At 43.5% G+C, this 26,455-nt stretch overlaps 1 protein-coding gene and 1 long non-coding RNA gene across 16 annotated transcripts in view; one reads left to right on the plus strand and one right to left on the minus strand.

Moving 5' to 3' along the window:
* LOC310750251 overlaps positions 1–26,455 on the plus strand; it is a 345,492-nt gene that overhangs the window by 99,097 nt on the left and 219,940 nt on the right. The gene's annotated exons all lie outside the window — the stretch shown is intronic.
* Positions 1–26,455, minus strand: part of CUX1 (cut like homeobox 1) — a 256,957-nt gene that overhangs the window by 93,256 nt on the left and 137,246 nt on the right. For all 15 annotated transcript variants that reach the window (XM_083587394.1, XM_083587395.1, XM_083587392.1 and 12 more), the window contains exons 6-12: positions 24,497–24,620; positions 23,264–23,340; positions 22,099–22,165; positions 5,672–5,720; positions 4,263–4,367; positions 3,045–3,233; positions 1,000–1,058 (exon numbers count right to left, since the gene is read on the minus strand). In XM_083587394.1, coding sequence (XP_083443520.1) covers positions 1,000–1,058; positions 3,045–3,233; positions 4,263–4,367; positions 5,672–5,720; positions 22,099–22,165; positions 23,264–23,340; positions 24,497–24,620 — 670 coding nt within the window. The remainder of the gene's footprint in view (positions 1–999; positions 1,059–3,044; positions 3,234–4,262; positions 4,368–5,671; positions 5,721–22,098; positions 22,166–23,263; positions 23,341–24,496; positions 24,621–26,455) is intronic.

Raw genomic sequence — 26,455 nt, forward strand, 5'->3', positions numbered from 1 at the left:
GATTCACTGCCCGAAGCCTTTGAAACATTGTACAAGAAGGCAAAAATGAGATAAAATACAAGTCCTACAAACAATAAAAGCATTCCTACAAACCCTAAAAACAACAATACAATTTCTACAGCTATAAATAACAATTTGTAAATGAATGGGTCACACCCTAGGGAACGAGTTCTTACACAAAAATGCCTTCAGAAGGTGATGGGCGCCTGCCTAATTTCATCTGGTTACTAATTCCAGAAGGCTGGAGCTGTAACACTAGAAGCCTGGTTTCCAGTACAAACTAGACACGCCTCTGGGACACGTGGTAGTCTCTGCAGTGCTTAAGCCAACTTCCCAAACTAACACGCAATTGGAAGGTAGTTATTCTTTGGTTTTGGCACTTTAAGTGCTCCAGAGTCATTAAAAAAAAGACAGTAATATGCATATTTTGTGAGAAAAATACTTTTAAAAAGTGAGTATCTGTAGGCCTTTAAAAAACAAAACAATCACAGAATGATGAGGAAATGGGACAGTGGACTGGACTGGAAAGAGACTGATCTGTTCATCCCTAGCCTTGGGACATGTTCTTGGGTTGGTGGATAAGCATCAAGGGGGCTCACTAAGCTTCTTGACTTACAGGCTTTTGAGGAGGTAAATGATTTCCTGGAAAAGAGATAAAGGTGTGGGGAAAGCTGCATTTATTTAAATTTCTGTGCATGAATTGCAGTAAACAGGATGCTGAACTAACTATACCTTTGGTCTGATTCAACAGGATTTCTCTTATGAAAACCATTAATCCACAAAGGAATTAAAGACCTTGGACAAAGTTCAGGGCACTCGTAGCTCCTAGATTTTTTGGGTGGTAGTGAAGCAACATGTTTGAAGCCACAAACATGTCCACAACCAACATGCATCAGATGTATTCTTCTCTCAGTTTTAGCGAGTTGGTTCTTAGTTTGAAATCATTGTATTTTTTCCACGTATTGCTGATTTCAACTATATATATACATATATACTTACTTCAATTCTTTCTTAACCTCGTCATAGTCAGCTTGCACCTTCAATTTTTCTTCCAGTTGCTTAAAAGAAAAAGTGCAGCATTATTTTGATTAGATTAAAATTCTTCAACCTGACAAGTCAGACCCAACAAAAACGACAGACAGGATCAGATTGGTGGGTGGGATGGCCCCATTCTCTGGAGAGGAGGCAGAAGACTGTTTAGGAACCTGCCTGTCATCACCTATGGGATGTGTTATCCCTATGAGAGGAATGACCTTCCTCTTGATTCAGCAAACATGATGCCCACCAAGGCAGAAAGAGAAGATACCTACAGTCTGATGTGATCAGGCCATTTAGGCACCAAGTGCCCCCCATCTCACCACCCTGACTGCAACAGTTGTGGGAAGAAATTAGCATAGCAATTGTCTGGAAGAACCCAGCAAAATGCAAAGCAGAACAAAAGGTTCAAGCTGTGAGACAATCTGGAGGAACTAATATCTGGCTCCAACTATCGACTTGGTTCGTTTTCAGACAAAATAAAAGGCATGTTTCTAATGTCACGCAAGGTCTAAAAATACACCCTCTGGGAGCTTGCAAAATGATGCACTAACAGGAGTGGAGTTGGTGGGGGGAGACTCCCATGCAGTAGCTCAGGAAAAGGCATCTTATCAAGAAGCCAATCTAAGTTTATTAACCTACTCACTGGGTACAAAGAATGAACAAGAAAAAGCAGCCAAGAAGCAAAAACGGTTCCTCTTCCAGGTCCTACCCTTAAGGCCTTTATTAAATGATTATATAATATTTTCAGATGGCCTGCATTCAAAACAGAAAGCTGCATCCCTTTCTTCTTAACCCTTTCCCCCAAGATAAATGTTTTGATTCTTGCTACTGAACCAGGACAGCCACGTTAACAGTGCACAACCAAAGATACACAGACAGGAAAGGCTCAGTTTCTCCCTCCCTCCCCTGCCATCCTGTGCCACTACCAGACAGGGTTGACAACACTGGGTGAGAAAGATCAGTGGTTTGATTCATTGTAAGGCAGTTCTCTCTGGCAGGACCCACAGCTCAGGGGTGCAGCATGTGTTGTGTTTGCAGACATTTTCAGAAGCAACAACCACAATTATCATAACAGGGCCAGTTTCAAATCATAAAGACGGGCTTCGTAATGCACACCACCACCCATAACTTTTGCTTTGCTTCCCGATCAGCGATGGTGAGACAAGGAGGCCAGAGTGAGCACCCTGAGAGCTGGCAACACTTGTTTGCTGAGCAAAGCAGTGATGCTCAGAATACAAACCTGTGGGCAGCACCCAAATTCCTGGACAGGGGAGAGAATGGAATCCATATGAACTGGTGCGGTGAAGTGCTTAACATTTGTGGACAAGGACTGGGGGACATCAAGATTCAAATCCCTACTAAGCCATGAAGCTTCCTGGGTGACTTTGACCACTCGTTATCTCTCAACCTATCCTATGTCAATGGGGTTGTTGTGAGGATATAATGGGAAGAGGGAGAACCAAGAACTGTGTGCGCTGCCTTGAGCTCACTGGAGGAGAGGCGGAATAGAAACATAATAGAAACAAAGGCTTGCTCCTTCTTATGCCAAATGTTGTTTTCTCTTGCTTCAGCCAGACTTACAACAGAATGGATCTGAATTTTGAACATGAGTAAGTAGGAATCACTGTGGCAAGTCCACTGAGAAATTATTATTTGTGTTGGAGGATATTAAAAGTTAAAGACAAAAACATTGCAGGGCTGGAAGGAGCTTGCACCGGGGAAAAAGAATGCCCCTTACAACAGCACCACAGGCATACATTGACCACTAGTCATGATGCCCACATACTACCTATGGGATCAGAGGCGCCATGTCTCTGTGTACCAGAAGTGGGAGAGGGCTACTGTCTTCCCACAGGCATCTGACTGGCCACCTTGGGAAATAGGAGGTTGGATTACATCGGCCTTTGGGCTGATCCACCAGGGCTCTTAGGCTCTGATGCAACTTGTCTGCGCCTCTGGTCCCATCCCAAAAGAAAGATGGAGCAGAGAGCCCTGGGGGAACTTACTTTGAGTGTGCTGTTCTTGGCGGTCAGCTGCTGCTCAAGCTGAGAGATCTGGCTGGTGGAGTTTTCCCGGAGCTTGGTGAGGCTGCCTTGGAGTCTCTGCACATCTTCTACCAGCTGAGCGATTTCACGCTCTTTTGCAGCCAGTTCTACTTCCAAGCTGGATCTTGTCAGCACCTCGATGGCCTGCTCCTAAAAGACAAGGGGGGGGGGGGTTGAAGTGAGAAAGGGGTAGAGAGATAGATAGAAATCACACCCTGGCAAAACAGCAGGCCTAAAAACATCTGTGGTTCATCCAGAAATGATGGCAGAGGCAAGAGATTAAAGGGCAGGTATCAGAGACAGTCAACTCAGAAAAGTCTATCCCCCTCATCCCTCCCCGTTTAACTTTGGTTGCTTCTGAAAGGTATGAAAGGGGTGAGAAAAATATTTCCAACTTAATAGGTCAGATTACTGTAATGTTCTCTACATGGGGCTGCCCTTGAAGCAAGTCTGAAAACTTCTACTGATCTAAAATCATTGACCAGAACTTGGGAAAATGAAATATATTTCCATTTCTGTTGGCAATCTATTTGTTTCTGGGCTTGATTTAAGAGCTGGCAATAATTTTTAAAGCTCCAAACATCCTGGGACCAAGATACCTTAAGAACCACCTTCACCTGTATGAATCTGCCCAAAGTTTAAGGTTGGCGTGGTCTAGGAACTTAATTTTCAAAAATAAATAAATACAACCATGCAGATTCAGCTTTTGCATGAATTTTCACAACTACAGAAAGTGAAGAGCTGACTAGAAAAGCAACATGCTGCGTCTTTGCACACCATCTAGCACATTGCGACAATGCAAAACAATGATAGACGTTGCACTAAAAGAACTTCAGGGTCTTCAGTCCCTGGTTCAGGCACAGTCCCTGGTTTATTCCTGCTTTGAAATCTACAGGCTAGACAAAGCAAAGCTCCAAATGAGCAACCCCTACCTTACAGCTCCCCTATGAAAAAGGCAAGGTTGCTAAGCCCCCCCCATCCTCCCATCAATGTCCCTGCTCCAAACCCGGCACAACAAGCAGCTGTACTTGAAGGCATCGCAAGGGAAAGGCGATTCCCAAGAAACACAATTCTGGCGGAGCTGAAAACCTCAGCTCTGCCTGGCAGCAAAGTGCAAGAAGCTGAGCTGGAGGTGTTTCAGAAAAGGGCAAAACCAAGTGTACATATACTGCCTCTTACCACATCGGGTGCTTTCTGGATCTGGGTAGCTAGCTGGAGAGATTTGTTAGCGGACGAGAGCTGCTCCCTCAGGGATTCGGCTTCTCTTTGAGCTACCTCTGCTCTCTGAAAGAAATGAAAAGGGTATATACATACTGTATATATATATTTTTTGTAAAAAATATTTTTGGGGGAGGGGGGCCACAGGGTGTAGGGGGGAAGAGAATGTACATTTGATTTAACAACTGGCAATTATTGCACGAACATTCATCAATTCATGCCCGACTGAGTATAATTGATTTTCCTAAACACTCAACCTAATAAACGATGGGGGGAGGAAGAGCCTCAGAATGTGATGGATTTTTATTTTAAACAGTACAAGGAAGAAATAATTGAGCGATTATGACAGCAATTTAACGCTAGGAGCAAGGAATCCCCTGCTGACACAAATGCTGCGGCCCACTGAATTTCCCAGGCTGGATGAATGCAAGTGGAAATGGAACCCTTTGATTCAATTGCCTTCTATACTCCCAGCCAAAGCAGGCTGTGCTGCAAGATTCCTCATGGGAATAATTCTCACGAGTAAATGCTGAATTAAGAGATCCTCAGCCTGCTTTGCCTGAAACAAGCACAATGTTTTTTTGTCAAGCCTCTTTTCTCCATCGCTATTTCTCTCTCCTGCCCACACAGACAGGGTGAAGCTTGCAAGCTAGGGAAAGATGTTTAATCCAGGGGAAGCCAATGCACTGCTCTAGAGATATCTGGACTCCAAGCTGCACCAGCCCCAGCCAGGATGACATGAGAAGTAGTACACGATTTGGAGGGCTATTCCTGTTTTAGTCAATGAAAATATTGATCATCCAGCATAACTGTAGTTACATAGATGCCCCATAACAAATGTCCAATAGGCAGCTCATAAAACAGATGCTACAATTAAAATACAATACGAACAATGAACAATAGTTATTAAGAACAAAAACACACACAAAATTAAATCCCACATTATATTTTTATCCTGCCCCTCCTCTAAGGAACTTGTGCCATTTGGTAGCAAAAGGATTACTGTATTAAAAGCGAAGTCTCAAACTCCCAAATGCATTTCTCCTTTTCCCCCAAGGAAACCACGGTGGCACATTTTATCCTCATATTAGTGTTGTGTCGTAGGTTTGGCTAAGACAACAGAATGTTCACCAGAATGTGTGCAAGGCAAGTGAAACTCTGCTTGCTATGCTTTGCATCAGACAAAATAGTAAAGTGGAATGGGTGGGGGTTCTCCAGATGTTGTAGGACTACAATTCCCATCATCCCTAGCCCTTGGTCATGCAGGCTGAGGCTGATGGGAGTTGCAGTGCTACAACTCTGATAAACATGACACTTCAAGGCTGTCTTTACAATCCAACCAACAATACTGGCTTAAAAAAAACCCTTACCTGATTTGCCCTTTCAAGATCTGTCATGATAATCTCAATTTCATCAGACCTGGAAGAAAACAAGAAATAGGATACATTAATCAATGATCAAGTCAAATTACCGGTCAGCTGTGGGTAGCTTTGCACTCCAGTGTTTGATTTTTTTCTCCCCCCCCCAATAGTATGCTACATCTCTGCAATATATTTGTAACACAGCAGGGTTAAGTACAAACACACTGATTTCAAACTGATTTTTAGGGTAGTCACTCCATACCCCTGATCATCCTAACTCATCACAGTTTTCAATGGAATATTGACAGATAAAGCTTTCTCCAGTTTCAGACCCTTAATAAACCCCGTCTCAATGTAGAACATGGATTTTGACATGCTGGTTCCTTGTAGCATGGTAACACCATGGATGGTAAGTAAGGATTTTCAAGTTGCTGCCATGTGAACAGATGGGCCAAACAGACTTGAACATAAAACAGTACACTGGGAACTCCCATTCAGAAACTACTCTTTCAAATGTGAGTCTATGGGGGAGAATGCATTCTTGTTGCCTCTTCAAAACTCCAAGAGTGACTCTTGATTATGTGCTAATTTATATACTGTGGCATGGCTGGTTATGTTATCCCCCTGCCCCCAAAAAGTGGGCAAGGAGGCTACATCAAAAAGATGTCAATAATGTGCAATGCAACACCCTTAATATACTCTTAATGTGACTCCATAAATGTCTGGTGTCCATAACAGCATAAGTATCTTCTTAATTCCATCTCTTCTATGTGACTGACTTAAAATTCCCAAATTTGGTATAGAAAGCCATAGCCAATCAAATATATAAATGTTTGTACTGGTTGTGTGTAGACACATGCATTCAAAATTTCACATTTCTTCGTGGTGGTGGGAAGGGTTTCTCTGCGGCTACACAGTTCATGGAAATGGAAATGTATATCTCTGCTAATTCTACAGCACTTTTTTAGCGGTAGGTCCTAGAGTAAACTGCAGTGCAAAGACATCCTAATCCTATTTAAAGTTGCTCAGAAATTCGATGAGGAATTGAGGGGAGGAATGACTTTTCACGCTATAAACTTTGTGTTGGGCTTGCAGCTTCTATCTCAAGAACTCAGGCAGGTGATAAATATTTTAATTAAAGCATTTAAACCAACAACAAACCTCTAATTTATTGGTGCATGGTAACAGCTTTTCAAACGGTGCTGAACCGCTGAGCCTACAGAAAAGCAACCATCTGAACCATCTTTGGACCTTGTTTCATTTCCAGTACTGAACACAGCAAAAGCACTACTGAAGCCTTCTGCTAACACGCACTTTCAGAAGAACTTTAAAAAAGACGACTCAGCCAGAGCTGACCCAGAATTCCCCCTTCCACAAAAGTGAATAAAGGTAATTGCCATCCATTACTATTTGCTCCCAGCAGCCAAGTATTCAGAGGTACGCTGCCTGTGAACACGGATGTTTCCATTTAGGGATCATGTCTAGTAACCATCGACTGCCAGTTACTTGGTGAATGTGTATAATGCAGAATTCACTGTGATGTAGTGATGGCCGTGGGCTGAGATGCTATGCAAGACAATTTAGTGATAAATACACGGGGAAGAATATAGGTCTATCAATAGCTATTAGTCATGATGGTGAAATGGTCTCTCCATGTTTAGAGGCCACCACGGGTCGGAGTACCATTTTCTAGGGAACAATGGCAGGAGTGGGCTATTGCTTTCAGCTTATGGGCATCTTGAAGGCATAAGCTTAGGTGCCGGTAGAAAGAGGATGCTGGACTAGATAGAATTTTGGTCCGATCAGCAGAGATCTTCTTAATCCTATTCTAACATAATCTAAAGTACCAGCCACCACACACCTTGAGCCAGGGAGTTCTATTAGGCACAATCTTCTCTGTCCAGAACTTACTGCCAGCCTACATACAAAGAGTTCACTTAACATATGCAACGTGTTGGTCACCTGCCAGTTCTGCTTGTGGCACTTCCTAGGCGTGAAAGGCTTGTTGTACCTTCCTTTTCTACATGCGGACCAAAAACCCACAGCGAATATATATTTGAAATTTACTGCGGAGGCAAACGTTTCTGTTTTATTAGCTGGACAGGGTAACGTTTTTTGGCAAGGGGAAAAAAGTAACATTTTTCCCCGTTGCTGTTTTCTTCTTTTTATTGCGCTGAGTAACTGTTAATATGAAGCCACAAGGGCTCGTTAAAATGCGCTGCTAAATTTTTTATTACAACCTCTTGCAAATAATAAAAAAACCCTACCTGCTATTGATATTGGGGAACTGTACAATTCACTTAAATAAGAGAACGGCATTGCATCCCTGACTTAACAATGGCAAAGAAAATAGTGGAAGGGGTAGAGAAGATTGGGGTGCAATAGCTAGTTCCGGTCTCCCAAGGAGGCTCAAGATGTTCCTTTCTCAGACCAGCAGGTAGGGCCGCCCAGGAGATTTTGCGGAAAATGCCCCCCCCCCGCATGCCTGCCTGTCACTGCTTGCCCACTGCTGCCCAAGAACAGGGTGGGTGGGGCTCACAGCAGAGGAGGAAGTGGCTTACAAGTGCAGGAAGCAGATCTGCCACACCTGCCCACTGTCTGGAGCCTGCCACCTCATGCGCAGGCCAGCCCTGCCAGCTGCGCAGTAAGCTGATTTTGCAACAGAGTGGAGGTTCGGAGGCAGTTTCTGATACCGTACCGTAGAGGAGTCTAAAGAATACAAAAGGAGGGAGGGAGAAAATTCCAGAGGGCACAAGCAAGCTCTTAAATGAAGGGCTGGCACGTAAGACAATCAATTATTTGATCCAGCTTAAATATTCAATGAATCACAAGGATGGTGATGATCAGAGTATGAGCCATTTTGCAAAACTCCTTCTAAAAAGTCTCACATTTTAATAGCTACTGTTACTTTGCTTTGTTTCTGGTTTACATCCAATAAAAAAAAATACATGGAGGTTGACCCTGCCATTCTGGGATAAAAGCCAGAGACTACAGCGAATTCTATGAATGCTTTGCATTTTACCTAACCTTGCTGAAAGTAATAATACTACGCTTTTTAAAGTTAATTCCAGTGTTTTATAATAGCAGCTATGCTAATGAAACAATCTGTTTTGTTATGTTGATAATGTTAAAACATTTTTCTGCTTGAGCAAATCTTGGGGGGGTGTTGTTGTTTTGTTAATATTAATAATAACAATAATTTACACCCAATCATTTTTTAAGATTATTATGAGCTCTGGTGAACAAATTAAGGTTCACATGAGCATCTCTGATGTCCAAGTGCATAGCTTCTCAAAATTGTTAAGCAAAGTAGATATCCATAGCAGATCTTTTAGGTGAAGGAGAGTTCATTTCTCTTGTTTCAATTTGACTTTCTCTCCTTTGCTATTAATGGGGGCTGGTGAAAGAGTTAAACTGGAGAGAGAAACTTTTTATGTCCAACTGGTACAGATTTATCTGCTGGATTTTTATGGAAAAACTTCAATAAACCTTAAATAATTAAGGAACAGACAGGAAGCTATTAGGCTGCTCCAAAAATTCTGTGCAACTGTGTCCGTCAAGAGCCAGCTACGTTACAAAGTAAACCATAAACTTAGGACCTTAACAAAGGGGGGGGGATATTCTCTTGTTCACTCTGTGAAGAGTGTGAGTGTGCAGAAAGGGGGAAAGAGAGAATGAGTGTATTTTTGTGTGTGTTTAGCAGGGGTGGGGTTTCTTTAGAATGAAGGAATCAGAGAACTACAATTTTTGGTGTTAGAGAGACTTTACAGGAGCGGTGCATTAGGATTATGTTCAAGTGTGGCTTAAGAAGCTACTGTTCAAGAAATCGTAATGATAAAGTCCCACACTAAGTCAAGTTCTTTCTTCCCAAGAATATTAAGACAACAAAATGGATGGACACTGTCCAACATGTAAACATTTTGCCTCTTGGCACCGTTGCAAAGGGAAAACCAGGCCAATCATGGTTTTAAAGATACCTGAAAACAATACAGTGGTACCTCGGGTTAAGAACTTAATTCGTTCTGGAGGTCCGTTCTTAACCTGAAACTGTTCTTAACCTGAGGTACCACTTTAGCTAATGGGGCCTCCCGCTGCGCGATTTCTGTTCTCATCCTGAAACAAAGTTCTTAACCTGACGTACTATTTCTGGGTTAGCGGAGTCTGTAACCTGAAGCGTCTGTAACCCAAGGTACCACTATACACATTCTTCAAACAGATCCAGTGCATAAAAATGGGAATGCACATGTTTACATATTTTGCTAGGCACTTGGGAGTTCATTTTCATTCATTTGCATTCTGAATACTCATTGTCATAAAATGTTGTCAACTCGGACAAGGTGGTAACAGGTGAAAACAATTACTGTAGGTAACCTATGTGCAACGCCCTTTGTGACAGGGCCAACCTTACATAAAATAGTAGAAAATCTATCATCTATCTATCTATCCACCCACCCACCCATCCCTTGAATGGCTTTACACACTCCAGCAGAAATGGGGAACCAACTGACAGTCCAGAGAAATAATGCAAACCCCGAAACTGTGGAATGCCACCTGGAAGTGGTGTGTGAGAGGAAAGTCACACTTTCACATTACACTACTTTGGGATTTTGTATGCAATATGCCCTCTTTTGCTCCACCTCACAGTGTTTCATAATCGTGAAGCCCTCACTGCCAGGTGGCATCAGATTTAATGCAAAGCCTGATCACGCAACAACCAAACCACACTTCTGACCTTTGGATCACTATCTGGAGAACTGAATGGCCCTTGAGAACAAATGCTGGCCAACTTTGCTCTACAGAATTGGCTGTCAAAATATCCCAGAGAAGGAAGGACATGGACAGGTTTCACTAAAAATTATCTTGTCCACCACTACTGAAGTGTACAGTTGGGTACACTCAATTCTCACGGGGTGACAAAAGCAAATAAATTGAAAACTACTCCTGCCAAGATGAAAAGCAAACTGGCAAGCTGTGATCCAGTATTCCTCCTCTCAGGCCCCCATTATATTTTAGAATGCAACAAGGCAACAAAAATGAGAGCTGATCTTCACCAAAATCTACAACTTCATTTTCAGTAGGTTCTCTTCTCCACTCCTGACACTGCTGTTTTAGTGCTGCTGGGTCCATAAACAGCAAATCCCCTTCTCCTTACTTTCAACACAGTGAGTCAGGAAAAATATATAGAGAGAATGACCCTCAGTTTGGCCTTGGGCAGCCCAGCAGTGTGTTAATTTTCCATGTTCAATAAAACAGCATGTAGACAGCAGCAAAAAATACAGGTGATATTCAAGAATGTGACCTAAAGAATGATCAAAAGCTGTTGTTCAAGGCTCTCATTTTCAGCAGGCAAAGAATCACAATAACCACCAACAACCACCTCCAAATTATGGCTCAGAGAATTAAGCCCTGTGTTTCGCAATTCATTTGGTGCCTGCCATATACATGTCAGAAGCCTTTGATCATGTAACAAATGAAGCAATTCTAAACCAAGTAAGAAGATTCAGAATTTCTTCATATAGAGGGCAGTCCAAACTTCAGCTTAAAGTGAGTTACATTGGAATGTACCTATGTGTTGCCTTGATGGACTTCTCAGTTAAACTCAGGCAGGTTTAAGCCAAAGGACCTAGGCAATATTATGCTAACTAGGGTGACCACTCAATTAAAGAGTCAATTAATAGGATGAGTTTTAGTTTCCTATGAGCAAACAATAGTTCGGAAACAAAACTCTTATTTACCTTGTTTTTAGGTGATGGTACATGTGAGATTTAGCAGACACTGTTTTAGAAGAGATACCTTCATTTGTGCGTGTGAGAGAACGGGGTAAGCCCTCTTTACAGATGGTGCTTACCACCTATAATTTTTGTAAATACTTGAATTACAAATAATATTTGCTTTTTAAAAGTCTAGTACCCAGTTTTTCAAGGTAATATTTCTTAGTTGTTCAATGTTTTAAAAAGTAGACTATTCCCTAACTGATTAAACACTGCAGTACTATCGCTGATGGAATGAAAGGATTTTTGAATCTAGGAAGTCCCCTGAAGCAGGCAATGAAAACTCTGCATTCTTCTCTCTCTCTTCCAATATACTCCCAATAATAGCCAAATTATAACAATATTGATTAATTCCCAAATTATACAATTATCAAAGTGCCAATTAACTTCCAATTAATACATTTTATTTAAAGTGGCTCCCCGCATGATGGTTTGGGTGCATTTCCGATCTTAAATCACTGCATTCCATAGTCTTAAGTAATGTCAGTTACATTTCAGTTACAATAACAATCCCCTAGTCAACAGCTACATAATTAATGATTTTCATTCGTGATGGTACAATATATAAATTTATAAAGCTTCAAGTGAGGAACTCAAACTATTATCTTTAGTCTGCCCTGTGTGTGAAAACTGTTATATCCAGGGAGATTCCTTCTGTCCATATATGGACTGCATTCATTTCAAGGAGACTGACATGGCATAAGCTTACTTGGACTGGAGGCCCCTTCTTCAGATGCAGTGAGTGCTACCTTCATGCAATGAAGTGGGTTCTAGTCGCAAAAGATGCTGCTACAATCAATTCATGGGTCTTTAAAGGAGAACCACGGGGAACTGACTTCTTGGTAGCTAATATGAAGGGAGACTCCTCAGCAGGCAACTGGAGCCAGGGAGGGGGTGTGGGGAGAAGGCATGAAATACTGTCTCCGGCCCCTGCTCTCTTAACTGCAGCTCCATTATGTCTGCTCCAGCCCCTAGCAGCATCAGGCCTGCCAGAGGAATCTTTACTATTTTTATGATTCACCATAAACCTGCTGAAATAACATACCTTGTTCTTGTAATAAGCAGAGACCTTTCATGCAAAATTTAAAAGCTGCTGATCTAATGCCTGTTAACCTGCGAACTGGTCACTCTTTGGAAGCCCTTCCTTAAGCCTCGCCCATGATTCACCCGCAGCGCACAGAGCTCTGTAAAAGAAGAGGTTGTTTCCCACTAAAAGAGGAAAACAGAGATTTGCTTCCTTGCTAGCATTTGCAGAAAACAGAGACATCTGTAAGTTGAACGAGCATTTGGTACCAACAGTGAGGCTGCCCTTGGCTGAATGTTGCAGCGAGAAGTTCTATAGAATATTCTGGTTAGGGACTGCGACACTGCTTAAGTCAAACTCTGCTGCACCTGCTGGACACTTCAGCACTCGGCAGGCGAGTAAATCCTGCGCAGTCACAATGTAATGGATGACTTTTGTACCCTCCGAGGGGGGGGGGACCCCAGTAATAAACATTGCCTATAAGGTTGCAATTTAAGATTTGAAAGTATGCTGCCAATGGCTTGCAAAATGTCATTTAGAGAGCTTAGCTTAAGTGTTGTGTGCAAACACAGTCTGTTTGATCTGAATTGGTGACACTTGGTGATCACTGATGGAAGGAAGAAGTTGGGCCAGAGGGACCTTTGATCTGATCTAGAAGGGCCCTCGTTTTTCCAGATATGTGCTTCCTGAAAACTAAAGTATTCCACTAGGCTGCAAAGAATCTAAGAAGCACCACCAAAATAGAGCCTTCTATTTGCAATGAAATCAAGGGAGGTCAGTCGGGTGTGATCTCCAAGCACCGTTTACCATTATATGGCTCACTTGTGAGGAGCAAGGATACGCTTGTGCTAATTTGATGGCAGGATTGGGACCCCTAAGATGCTTCTAGAGCTAGAAAAGGTCTCCCTTATTTCCATCTCCAGGGCTCTGCAAGCATGTGCTAAAGGAAACCCTTAATAATAGCACCTTTAATGCTCAAAAGTAATTGGGCCAAATTGTGATGCCGTAACACGAAGTCTCTGTTATCTCCAAGCTCCATTCCAGCAATAAAAAAGAGCGCTTACTTCGCCCCAGAGAACAATGTGATTCTATTGATGCAGTACTTAGGCATGGATGTACCAGCATGCAGGCACAGTTTACAGTGCAACTGCAGTTTCCTTCTGCTTTTGCCATAGGAGGCAAGTTTGATAGAGTAAGAATTGAGATGCCAGGTGCCGTATTAACCTCCGTGTCAACGAGCTCCTATTATGGGGCTTAGTCACAAACTGGCCAGGTGAGCCATCTCTTGTCACTTGTGAAGTGTTATGAAGCAGGGGCCAGACGTTCTAGCCCTTCACAGGTGTACACATTATCCCACTCGGCTCTGCTCAGGCGGCTTTGATTTTCATTTCTGTATTAGAATATGTGGTGAGGCTAAGGTAAAGGATGCTGCCAAACCAGCATGCAGTGGGGCAAAGTCAGACGTGTGTGTGTGTGTGTGTGTGTGTGTGTGTGAGAGAGAGAGAGAGAGAGAGAGAGAGAGAGAGAGAGAGAGAGAACTAACTGTAGAGACTTATAAAATTCAAGCTTCCTATTATCTAGTCCCAATGTATGATCCATCCCCCAGTTCAGACTCTGATCAGATCAAAGGTTTGGGTGCTTTAATGCTTCCCTTGTCCCTACTTGAAACTGCACCCCCACTTTCAATGCTGCAGTTGGCTTCAGTGGAGAAGACAAAATATACCAAATCTCTCCCCACCCTGTGAGGCAAGTAACAGCTGTGTGTGATCTCAGCTGGAGAAACTGAGTAGCAGAAAAAGATTAAGTACCCCTCACCCCCACCATGTCATTGCTCCAATCAAAATCAGACCACCTCTCTTTCCCCACCAGCAGCTTAAAAAAAAAGTTTTAGAAAAACACTGGTAGAGCTGATCACAGTTCTGCTGTGTCACATCTGTTCTGACCCTCAATGGAAGAGTGTCTGCTTGACACTGGCTTTATTTAGTAAAAAAGAAGGGGTTTTCTTACTATGGATTCCCATTCTCATTGGGTCAGGAAGAAACCCATGACCCAAATGGGAAGCAGCTGCTCCCAGGGACAGGAAGCAGGGCTCAGTTCCTGCCAACTCTCTTTACAGAAAATGTCCCTCACCCCAACGGGGCTTAGTTGAGCTTTGGGAAATCTTTCTCCTCCTGATAAACTTTTTGCCTTTTGTTCAGATTTCTCTGCCCTGCTGATATTTCCTCTCCAATACCACAGGGAAAACGGGCTAACTTTTTGGCTGAAGAATGCGAGCCCGTCCACGATTGTTAAAAAGTGTAAATGTATTTCTGTGGTATCACTTTAAAGTCAAGTTGTGCATGCAATTCAAAAGGGCTCAAGGCAAACACTTTAAACACCGCTTGAGTGTAAATCCTTTGCTGAGTGCCATTAACACCTCTGCCTGTTTTGTATCCAGTCTGACTCTCTGCAGCTAACATCTCCCTCTATCACATTTTAAACATGCAAGACTCTTTCTCCCATTATGGATGGTAGGTGTACAGTTCTCCCCTCTAATGCAATTGTTAACACGTTAATGTTATGAGTGTCATCAGAGGCAACACTCATGCTTATTTCTGGAGAAAACTTGCAGTATTCCTGCTGATAGGTGCCCATGGCAGAGTCTGGAGTTCCATTTGTATAAAAATGGGTTAGCTGCGATAGCTCAGTGTTGGAGATGTGGCAAGGACAATGTCTCTCTGAAACACATGATTGTACAGTGTTCTTAACAAGTTTTGGGAGAAAGTGCTGGACTCTGTAACTATGACTGTGCAGAAAAAGTTAAATCTTTCAGCCGAGAATATTTTATTGAACTATGTACCTGCAGTATGGAAATTATCAACGGAACAATGGAAATGGATTTTCTGCACCCTAATGGTGGCCAAGAGATTGATATTGAGGAATTGGAATAATATCATGGGCTGTCCCTTGAGTCCGTTAGATGACATCGCAAGGGATCGTTGCCTTAGGAGAGCAAGAAAAATTCTCAGGGATGACTCACACCCCAGCCATCGCCTCTTTAATCTTCTACCCTTCGGTAGGAGATATAGAAGTATACTCAGCCGTACCAACAGGCTAAAAAATAGCTTCTATCCATGGGTTGTTAGGCTGTTGAATGAAAAATAACATAGTGAAATTGACTTGCGAGGTGGTGTGTTGTTTGGTAAGAGATTGAGTGTTTGCGGGAGGGGGGATGCTCGTTTAATTTCATTGTACACAGGTTGTACAATGACAATAAAGGTATTATTATTATTATTAATTGGAAAAATAAAAATATGATACCCTTCAATCAATGGACTGACAATATAACATCACTGGCAATTTATGAATGGACTGCTTACAGGCACAGACGCTGTATGGATAAATATGATAGCATTTGGAATGAGTTTATACAAAGTGTAGTAGGCGATTAACATTTACATAAGCACCAGGACAATAACACTATACCAATTTATACAAGAATGTATGGGAATATTGTATATTGCTTCTTCTTTTCTTTGCATATTTTTGCTTTTATATGTATCTTTGAGGTTTTTCTCCCTCTCCCTCCCTCCCCCCCCCCCCCCGGATCACTTTATTTCTTTTAACTGAAATCACCTTAATAAAATATAAATATTTTAAAAAATGGGAGTGTCTCCCAGAGTGAAGTTTGTGGCTAGGAAAGTTTTCAATGGCATTAATCTATCTGCAATGTGTAATGGGACTGGGTGGGAGAAGGGAGAGAGATGGTGGGTTCTGAACACCAGGGGTTGATTTCTCAAACTAAGAGGTTGCTGCCAGTACAAGCGGACAGCCTGGGGTTAGGTGGGCGAATGCTCTGATTTGGTACAAGGAAGCTACATGTGTTCAACTCCACATAATCCCCATGCTTCTTCAAGAGGAGAGGAGAGGGATCTATGCAGGCTGTTGCGAAGAGTTAGCCACAAGTAAGGAAGGGTCCTACATGCTGATAGATTGCAGCAATCGGGATCAGCAAACGAGACCAACAATAAATCTGTATCTGAAGGCACCGTTGCAATGTTGGAAATAATCAAATAAACGGAACAAAAGCCTTTCGCCGTCTCCCTGGCTGGCTCTGTGGGGAAATTAACTGGTCCGCGCAGGGGTTAATGCCAGCTGATGCCGACTGCCCTGAGCCTGTGCTTTGTTCAGCGGAGCGTTAAATCTGAAAGCTCCAGAGAGGGCCGCGCTGCCGTGCTGCAAGGGCCGGGGTATAGAGTTCTGCATTAAAAATGCATGTCGCAGGCTTGCCATGGTCCTCGGCTCTGGCTGAAAGGAGTGCTGGCGGGAAAGTATTAGACACCCCACCATCTCCCTGGCAATTGGAGACATTCCTCAACAAACAGCACCTCGGGAAAGGAATGAAAGGGCAAACAAACCATGAAACAAATCAAAGCGTTCAATTATCTCCCTCCCTTTCTCTTGGAAAGGAAACTTTTCAGTTTCCAAGCTAGCCAGCTATTTGGTGCCATATTAAATTTGCTTTACGGGAGGGTACAGGAGAGATTTCCAAGCTGGAGAGAGGGGGGAGAGCAGAGCAGAGGTGGGAACCCTTTTGTGGAGCAAACTGTACTCCCATTATATTATTTCCGCTGCCCCCCTGCTCCACATTTACTCTCAGATAAGGACCAAAATGTAACCTTAGCGAGACCATCATCCTGCAAATGCAGCAGTCAAACTGCACAGTGAGCAGCATCTAGAGAGAAACAAAGCAGGTAAGATGATATTGCTGTTGGTGAAATGTTTGCTTGCTATCGGAGCCACAGATCGACTTGTCTACATCTCTATGGGAGCAACAAAGCAATAGTAGGCCTATTTGGGAAGAGAGAAAAACTGATCACAAGGCTGGGTGGGGGTACAGTTAATACGCATAACATGACACATAAAACATTGTGGACCTGGGAGCTCAGGCGTAGCTAATGCAGCATTGACGCTTTAGGAAAAACTTGTTTTAGTATTACGGGCCTCAAAGTAAAACACGGCGGCAGCACAAAAATTCACGCACTATCTAACACTGGTCCTTAAAAATCTGAGTTTTAAGATTCTGAAGATCTTAAATATAGAAACATTACCACAGTATTTCAGATATCCATATCAAGGGAAGGCACACCTGATTATGCACAGTGGGGTGGGGATTAGAAATGTTACAGAGGAGACAATTTGAGTACAATCTGCCAGATAAAAAAGAGAAACGCGAAGCCTTCTCTCAAACAGGGCCGCAATCTGAAATTCCCTCTCTGGCTGAATTCTGGGGAAGTCTCCCTGAAACCCACCATGCTGTGTGGCTCCAGACATCCAGATAGAGCCCTCCCTGCCACAACTGCCAATCAACTGGGAAGATAGTCAAAGTAGGGAGGGTTTGTTTGCAAGGCATCCTTTAGAGGCCACAAAATCCTACACTGGGGCATAGAAGTCTCTAGTTAGCACCCAAACCTGACACAGGAATTAAAAGATCAAACCTGTCTCAAGAATGTTTATTTATTTGCTGCCTTTCCACTTACCAAACGAACACTCAAGCGGCTAACAACAATCAAAATACAGTAAAACAATCAACAATTGTATCAGCTGAAACCCAAGCAGCAAAGGAGCAAATGCAAAGGTTGATAAAAAGTGCAACTGGAAGGAGAAGCTAAAAGCAGAGGGCCAAATAAACCTCCCATGGGATCAAGCTCTGCAACTAGGGAGAGGCGACAGAAAAGGGCCCTCTCGTGCCTTCAGACCAACTTGGAACCCAACCACATCGGGACACAGAAAAGAGACTTCCACTCAGATTTTAGGGAGCAGGAGGGATAACATGGGAGGCCAGTTACATTCCTAAACTCCACCCAAGCTTCTCACATCCACTCCAACAATGCCAGGCCCCTTCCAATTTCACTAATTACCAAAAACAAATCCCAGCGGGGGAAATAGTATGAATATTTAAGGAGAAAGCACTAATATACCCCTTCCCAAGAAATCAAAAAAACCATCAGGGAAAATAAAAGAAATCCCCAACCCAACTAAGCCGTACACCCCATAGCTTAGAAAGACACTTCCACTAAAATCCAACTTTTAATATTTTTGCCTGGGGAGAGAGGGGCCCAGAGGGAAGAAAAGCACCCACAGAGTCTCCCTCATTCCCGAGAAGGCATCTGCTCCCCAGCCAGCAAGTGCATTTCCAGGGCATCACAGCTGTGCTGATCATAAATCTGAATTGCCACCTTATTAAGGACTGAAGGCTGCACTGGTAAGGTGAGGGGAAGAAAGAGCCAGAGGTTACGCTATGTGACTGAAGGCGCTTAAAGCTAATCAGCTTCTGGCTAGAGGTTTCAGCCTCTCCTCTATTAGGAGAAACCCAGGCCCCATTTGGTGCCATATGCTGCTTGGATCACATTCACAGGGGGCAAGGCATCCTGTTAGAAATAGGCAAAGTGTCATGGTGGGCATTTCCTTCTGCAGACTTGCATTTTATCCCAGAGCACTTTACTCCTAGTTATGCTTATATATTAGGTTTTTAAGGACCTAAATTGGTTTTTAAACTATTGATGAAATTTTAGGTGTAATTCTGCTTTTTAAAAAAGCCACCTTGTCAGGCCATTCAGCTAGAAAGGTAGACTATAAGAATGACAAAATTAATTAGATTTATATCCCAACTTTCCTCCAAGGAGCTCAAGGTGGTATACATGCCCCCCCCCCGTTTTATCCTCATAGCAATACTGGGAGGTGGGTCAGGCTGAGAGGCAGTGACTGGCCCATGAGTCACCCAAGGAGCTTCATGGCTTAGTGGGGATTTGAACCCTGGTCTCCCAAGTCCTAGTCCAACACTGGCTCTCAGTCAACTTTACAACACTAAGGTGAGTGATTACATCATTAACAACACAGCTATAGACAGAGCCACTACAGTATAGCATCCTTCCCCAACCTGGTACTCTCCAGATGCTTTGGACTGCATCATCCCTGGCCAATAGCCATGCTGTTGGTGAAGACTGTGAGACAAAAGCAGCAAAAACGATGGTAGAGAACCCTGCTTTTTCCCACAGAGCCAAAGTATCTGTCCCTTTGTTGTCCTACCTAATTTTAATCACAGTGCCCATTTCAGACTCATCACCAAACAATGGTTTCTTAACACAGATGGGCTTCCAAGCTCCTTCTTCCTTTCATGCACTCCAATTCCATTTATTGCTTTCAAGTCTGCAACAACTAGAGTTTGCCAAGATGTGCAGATTTGGAAAGCCATGTCTAGTGCAAACTAGCTTGCCTCCAGTTCAGTCTGAAAACCTAGTTTAAACTGCAGTTTCCCATTCTGGACAGTACAAGCCTGAGGTCCACAAACAATGGTCAAATGATGATATGGCTGTGATGCCTAACCTGAGCTGGTGCAGCTAAACATTCACCTACAATATCAACTGTAAGGACAAGGCATGTCATAATCAGGGTTCCAGGGCTGGATTTGGATGACTCACCAGTCCGGGGGGGGGGGGGGGGCGCGACTCTCAGCACCCTCTTCTACACAAACAGCAAAAGGGCATTCAAAGATTGTACTGACTTTGAAGTCCCAACAATTGGGACTTTAAAGTGTGGTGTCAGCTGACTGACAGATGTGCAACTTTGTCCACTTATAAAATTTGGTTCACATTCAAATGAGAATATTCTGATCTCATGCAGAGGATAGAAGAAGTTCCCCACCCCAATCTGTCTACTTTCTTTAAGTCCCTGTCCCACAGCACCCACCTATATTTTAAGAGACATGTGCAAATTTGTAAGGTAAAGTGCCTATTGCATAAATCCCCCCGGAAATTTAAAATATGCACATATAGATGACAGTGCTACCCAAGCAGCTCCTTAAAAAACCCCTGCATGAACAGTGTGTCAGAGTCCCTAAGAAACTTGCTCCACCATTTCTAATGCACAGGAAGTTTCCCAAAATCGCACCTAATATGCTTCACTACAACCTAGACCCATTGCGTCTCATTCTTCCACTGAGGCTGGGTAAAACATTCATCCTGGTGGTTAAATACAAATGCAGACTTCCAGAAAACTGCAATACGGCTCATACACAATGCAGGGCTGAATGGCCATCTTCTCAAGCCCTGGACCTTGCACATTCAGGGCCATATCTCCAACATGCAGGTCTGAACCAGCCCTCAAAGGAACAAAGGGAGCTGCTGTCTATCAGGCCAGACTATCTGCCTATCTACTCCAATACTGTCTACTCTGATAGCATCTTTCCAGGGTCTTGGACAGAGTTAAAAGGTCTTTTCCCAGCACCCTGACCCTTTTTAAAACTAGAGGTGCTGGGGACTGGACCCGGGATCTTCTACATGCAAAAGCAGGGGCTCTCTCACTGAGCTGGGGTTCCTCCCTTCAACCATCCTGGCAGAACAACCATGTCTCTCCTTGTCCTGTCTCCTCCTTCACCCTTCATTCCCTGCCAAGTCTTGTCTCCTCTTGCCCAGTTCCTCCAAGTGCTCCCCATTTATTGCTGCTGCTTCTCTCAGGCTTCTCCTGCTTGGCTTGCCTCTTGAAGAGAAACAGGCAGGCCGGCCTGCCATCCATTTATTTAACCTAGGAAGAGCCGCAATCTGAAAACCTTGAAATCCTCTTACACAACTGTTTTGGCAAGCCCCACCATGTCCCAACAAACATTAAACTGTGCTTGCCATTTGTCTCAGGAATCCTGCATTAATAAACATGAAGAGGAGCACTTTCTACCTCCCACACTCAGTGACAGATGAAAACAAAGACCAGCTGTAGTCATCAATGGATCCTTGTTCTGCACATAAAGGCCTAATTGCATTTTATTTCAAGCCTACACATGGAAAACTTTACTGATGGCATCTTGTCGATTTCAGATTCTAGTATCCCAGTTGACGTACTGCAAAGCCATTTTTGTTCTAGTCATTAACACCTTCATTGCCCCAGAGATAGGCAATAAATAATCTTTGGGGGCATACTTCCTCATTGGACAAATGGTATACACAAATCCAACTCTTTGGGAGCAACCTGAGCCCCTTTCTCATGGAGGTTATCTGTAGGAATGCCGTTAGTTGTTTGCTGTGTTAGCAACGGGCAACAGTGCTGCTGGTCCCATAAATCAATGGTGTTGGATGGAGAAATAACCACCACCACAAGGTTTTCATTTTAGAAAAACCTATCTTGTTGGAAAGTGGGGTGTGAGTGTGTGACATTAGTTTCATCAAGAAGATGGGTTAAATCTTGGGCAGTGGCAACCTCTCAGTGTCAGAGCGCCAGACTCACTTTAAAGCAACTTCATATGCTGGCATCAAGATCCTCTTGGCTACTTTCATGCCCGTGTGGATTTGGGGCCATAGGGAAGAGCAAGCATGGTGCTCTTGAAATGTTAAGACCCACTACATGGGCACCTGCGCCTCCCCCCAATTTTATTGTTCCTATGCTTATCCAAGCATATAGAACCATAGAATTATTGTGTTTCTGCTGCACCCTGCGGAGGCACTTCCATTTATATCAGGAAAAAAATTATGTAGATGAAGTCATCATGTACACGGGTCTAAGAACCAGGTCCAGTTTTTAAAAATTTCTATTTTGCTTTACCCAATGAGATGAAGATGGCAGAGCACTAAAAACACGCGGCATATATCTAAAGAGGAGCCAAGAAGTCTTACTTTGCCGTTGTTTCCTCATCATATTTTGTCTTCAGGTCAAATAACTCCGTCCGTGTCTTTTCCAAGGCTGAAGGGGATAGAGGGGGGAAAGCAACATTGCCAAGGCATTACTGACATGTTAAGAGCGACGTAATAATAAAAAAGGGCTACTCAATTACTATTGAACTATAAACTGTTCTCTGTCTGAAAAGTCATCTTGCATTAAGCTTTCTCCCTGACCAAACAAAATCACATTGCAGAAAAACAAGGCTTAAAAGCTTTTCAAAATTCTTTCCTTTAGAAAACACACACACATACATTCTCTCTCTCTTTCAGGAACAGTGAAAGTTTCCAGATTCTGTCCCGCTGAATCTAGCTAAGCACATTATATTCCGTTTATAGATCTGCATCTGTGACACAAACCATTTGTGCCAGTTAAAATGGGGACCTGCTCTGGCTTCAGATGGGAAAGAAGCCAGGCAGGCTGAAGCTCAGGCAGGGAAGCAAGAGCAGGTAAGTCAAGAACAAGCTACTGGCAGGGAGGGAAGGAGAGACTGAGGAAAGGGAGGGAGGGACAACTTAAAGTGACTGAACTTCAGTGTGGGAGCCAAAGGAAGGAAAGTAACCCCCATCTCTAAGTCTTTCTGAGAACATCAGGCACAGAAATCAAGATGCAACAGACTGGTTTGGTCTGGTCCCAGGTCTGGGGGTATAAGAGGGTCCTCCTCAACAAAGGCCATTGGTGGCCACAAAGATCCCAGGGTGCTTGTCGAGGGCTGAGGACCCAACCTTTAACTGGCCACAGGCAGAGTTGGTCTGGTAGGAGGGGAGAATCCTGCTTGAGCATGGCTTCCCATGAGAAAATCATTGGCCACTGTGAGGACTGGATGGTGGGATAGATGTGCCCCCTTTGGGCCCATCTTGTGTTCTAAGCTTGGTTCTAACCCATTCCCATAGTACCAGTATGGGTGCTATGGTGAACCAAAGTTCATCCTCATCAGAAATCCACGTAGGTGGTGGAGGTTAGTGGGAGTGAGCTCATGTATGGCAGGCTTGCTGTCTCCTAACTATGGTTCAGAAACTGGTAGCCTTGCATCTGCTCTGGGCCAAAGAGAGGCGGTGCCCAATGTTTCGATGAACCCAAAGCACCTCCCCCTTCTCCGTTTGAATCAGTCAAATAGCAAACCTGTTTGCAACGCTTGCACTTTGTGTTCAGCCTCCTCCAGCTTTGAGGCTGTCGAAACCTGCGTCTCTTGCAACATTCTGTAGGGAGAAAGCCAAGGAAACAAAAGGCAACTTAAAATATATTCATCTCCATGTAACATAAAATAGAAACATAAAAATGCATCTAACGCAGGGTTGGAACCGATGAGTTCTTCCACTGTCTAATTTCAACAGAAGCAAGCTCCTCTGAGTGCATTCTCTAAAACAAGGATAGCTAACCTTTTTTGGTTTGAGGGTTTGTTGACCAGCATACTCTGGGATCTGCATACCAGCAATGGGTGAGACCAAAAGTGAGACCCTTCCCCCTGTGAGCCATTCAGCTGATCTGTGCAGGTTGGATTATCAACCCTCCCCACTCATCAATGGATCAATCTGATGTTCAGTGATGGACATCATAGCCCCAATGCAGACAAGTCAATGTGGAAAAAGTGCCAGGCAGTTTAAAAATTCTTGCACATTTGGCATTTGGTGGTCCCTTTCTTTTTCAGAAGAGACTTATTTGGGAGCTTATGAGCAAATCAGCAATTATAAATGCAATCAATGAATCATTTAATGATCAAGATTGGACTGTGGGACATAGGTTCCCCACCCCCGCTTTAAATACATGCACCTGACTGATCTCTAACACAGAACAAGTTTGTGCCCCAAAAGATGGAAAAAATGGCTCCTTTCCAAAAAATAACACTTCCCCAACCATGGACGGTTGTTTTCATGCGCATGCTCTCTAGTGTGCTACCTTTGGACCAAAGGGTGAGCAGTACAGGGTCGGTATCAAAACCCCTTATCACTAGACAGCCTTATTAATAGAGATAATATGCATGCTTCAAATATCTGGAGCACATTTAAGAACTTTCAAGCGCGTCACATACATGATCAGAGCAGTCCTTCTATTTTCCCGGGCTTTTAAAATGGATTTTTAAAATTTTACTGGCTGTTTTTATGCTGCCCATGATCTCAATGGTCTTCTTAACTGCTGTGTTTTATTTGTATTTGTAGTTTTAGCTGTGTTGCTTTACCTTTTACATGAAGGATGGTCTATAATGATAAATACAATATTAAAACAAGCACTACCACTGCATTCACCACCATCCTGCCCAGTGCTTAGTGCTCTTCTTTCCCAATATGCTCTTCTTTCAAAAGGGAAAGATTGGGGGCAGGGAATACAGAAATGCCCCACCTGCACATGTTAACTTACCTTTCTTTCTCAGCAAAGTCATTCTGCAACTTTTGTTCCTTCTCAAGAGCAATGTTCTCCGCTTGGTTCTTCAGGGTCTGCTCATATTCCCGGATTTTCTCTTTAAGTGCTTTTATTGTCACCTCTGTTTCAAGTGGGGAGAGGAGAAAGAAAGAAAGAAAACGAGGGGAGAAAATGAGCCAAGGTAAATAATGATACCACGCAGTGGCAGAGTGCGGCTATCTTGGAGGTGGTGCAGCAGCAGCAGCAGGGCTTAAATTTTCGCTCTCCAGCCCTGACACAAAATCAATGGCCACAAGTCCCTTTGGATACCTTTTACTCCCTAAATGGTAAATTGAACTTTAAATGTTTAAGGTTAAGCAGGATCAATGGACGCTGCCGGGAAGCGGAGTGAAGGTTTCTCTAACCTGACTGCAGGGCAGAATCGCCGGCAAGACACCTCATCGCCCTACATTAAGCTCTAGGGTGATCAGAGATGAGGATCAGGAAATTGTCTGAAACACAGTCACACCATGGCCTGTCCACAGGGACCTCTAGGATTTCAGAGAGGAACCCCCCCACCCCAACCCTAGCTGGAGATTCTGGGGACAAAAACATGAAACCTTCCCCATGCAAAGAATGTGCTTAACTACTGGACGAGAGTCCCTGAACAGCTCACGGCCAGATGTGCTCAAGGCCACTCAAACAGAGCCTCCTCCCTAGAGTGCTTAAAATATATACAGAATTAGAAGCTTGCAAGCTTTTCTTAGCAGCCCTGAATGTTGCCCTGCCTGAGGGTAAGATCTATCTGCTGATACAAGAGGGCTGAAGTGGGCGAGTGGCGCAGAGAGCAGGGGGAAGCCAGGCTGCAGGTATGTGTGAACTGTGCCGTGGCAGCAAGGAGCACAAGAAGTAGCAGCAAAACATGATGTGGGATTCCCTAGGATGCTATGGACTACCACCAGGGGGACCAAAGCTCCTCCTGGCCCCTCCTGGCTTGTGCCAAGATTCAGTGTGCCAACACTTATGCTTCTTCGTTTTGGAGGAGATACAAGGGATGACCATGTAGTCTATATCCAGAGGATTGCATCTAAGGCTGATCCAAACTCAGAGTAGAAAACAATGGGCGTGAATAAATTGGGTCTATTAATTTCAGGGGTTGTACTCTGCATACAACTTAGCTGGATACAAAGCCAAGTGTATTTCTTCTGCCACCCTGAAGCAAGCAGTGAGCCGGTATAACTCAGCTACTTCCTCTTTCCTGCTGGTGTGCTTGACTCCAAAGCTGGGGACTAACATAGGTATTGTAAACCAACAATGCTTGTACCTGCATTATATTTCAGGGTACTTTTGTTGTTATTATTCTCATTCTTTTGACCAGGGAAACTGCGGGCTGGGCAATTGTGTGCATGTGCTATGGCTCACAATAAACATCAATAGCAACCTGAGGGAGCACCTTCTCCTTAAAAAGAAAGAATTATTTACCATTCTAAGTATTAACAACAACTAATGAAGGCTTTCTCTACGTTCTCTATTTTCATGGAGACATCTGCCGGAATAAATGGCAGGGTCTCTTTGGTACTAGCCCCCCATTATGTGAAACTCCACAGCAGAAGGAATATAATCCTCCCCACCGCTCATTTTCATCACCAGCGGAAGTTCAGTCAGGCAGCAATTAGTGCACAAAAACTGTTTGACCAATGCATATCTTTTCAGCTAAATGCTGCTTATTTCCTGTTTTATACAGACATGCAAACACATACATTGCAGAAAGTTTCAGTCAGTCTTTCCTGTGAGCAAAACGGCAATACAGAAAAGCTACACAACATATTATCCACTCTTCAATATTAGGATGCAGGTAAAAAGAATAAAAAATGGCGGCCACCTTCACAACTCATAACTCTCAAAGCCATACTGCCCAGAATTAGGTACTGCCATAGTAACCTCAGTCAGTAGAGCATGAGACTCTTAATCTCAGGG

The sequence above is a fragment of the Podarcis filfolensis genome, assembly GCF_964270895.1.
Source record: "Podarcis filfolensis genome assembly, chromosome: 15".
Lineage (NCBI taxonomy): Eukaryota > Metazoa > Chordata > Lepidosauria > Squamata > Lacertidae > Podarcis > Podarcis filfolensis.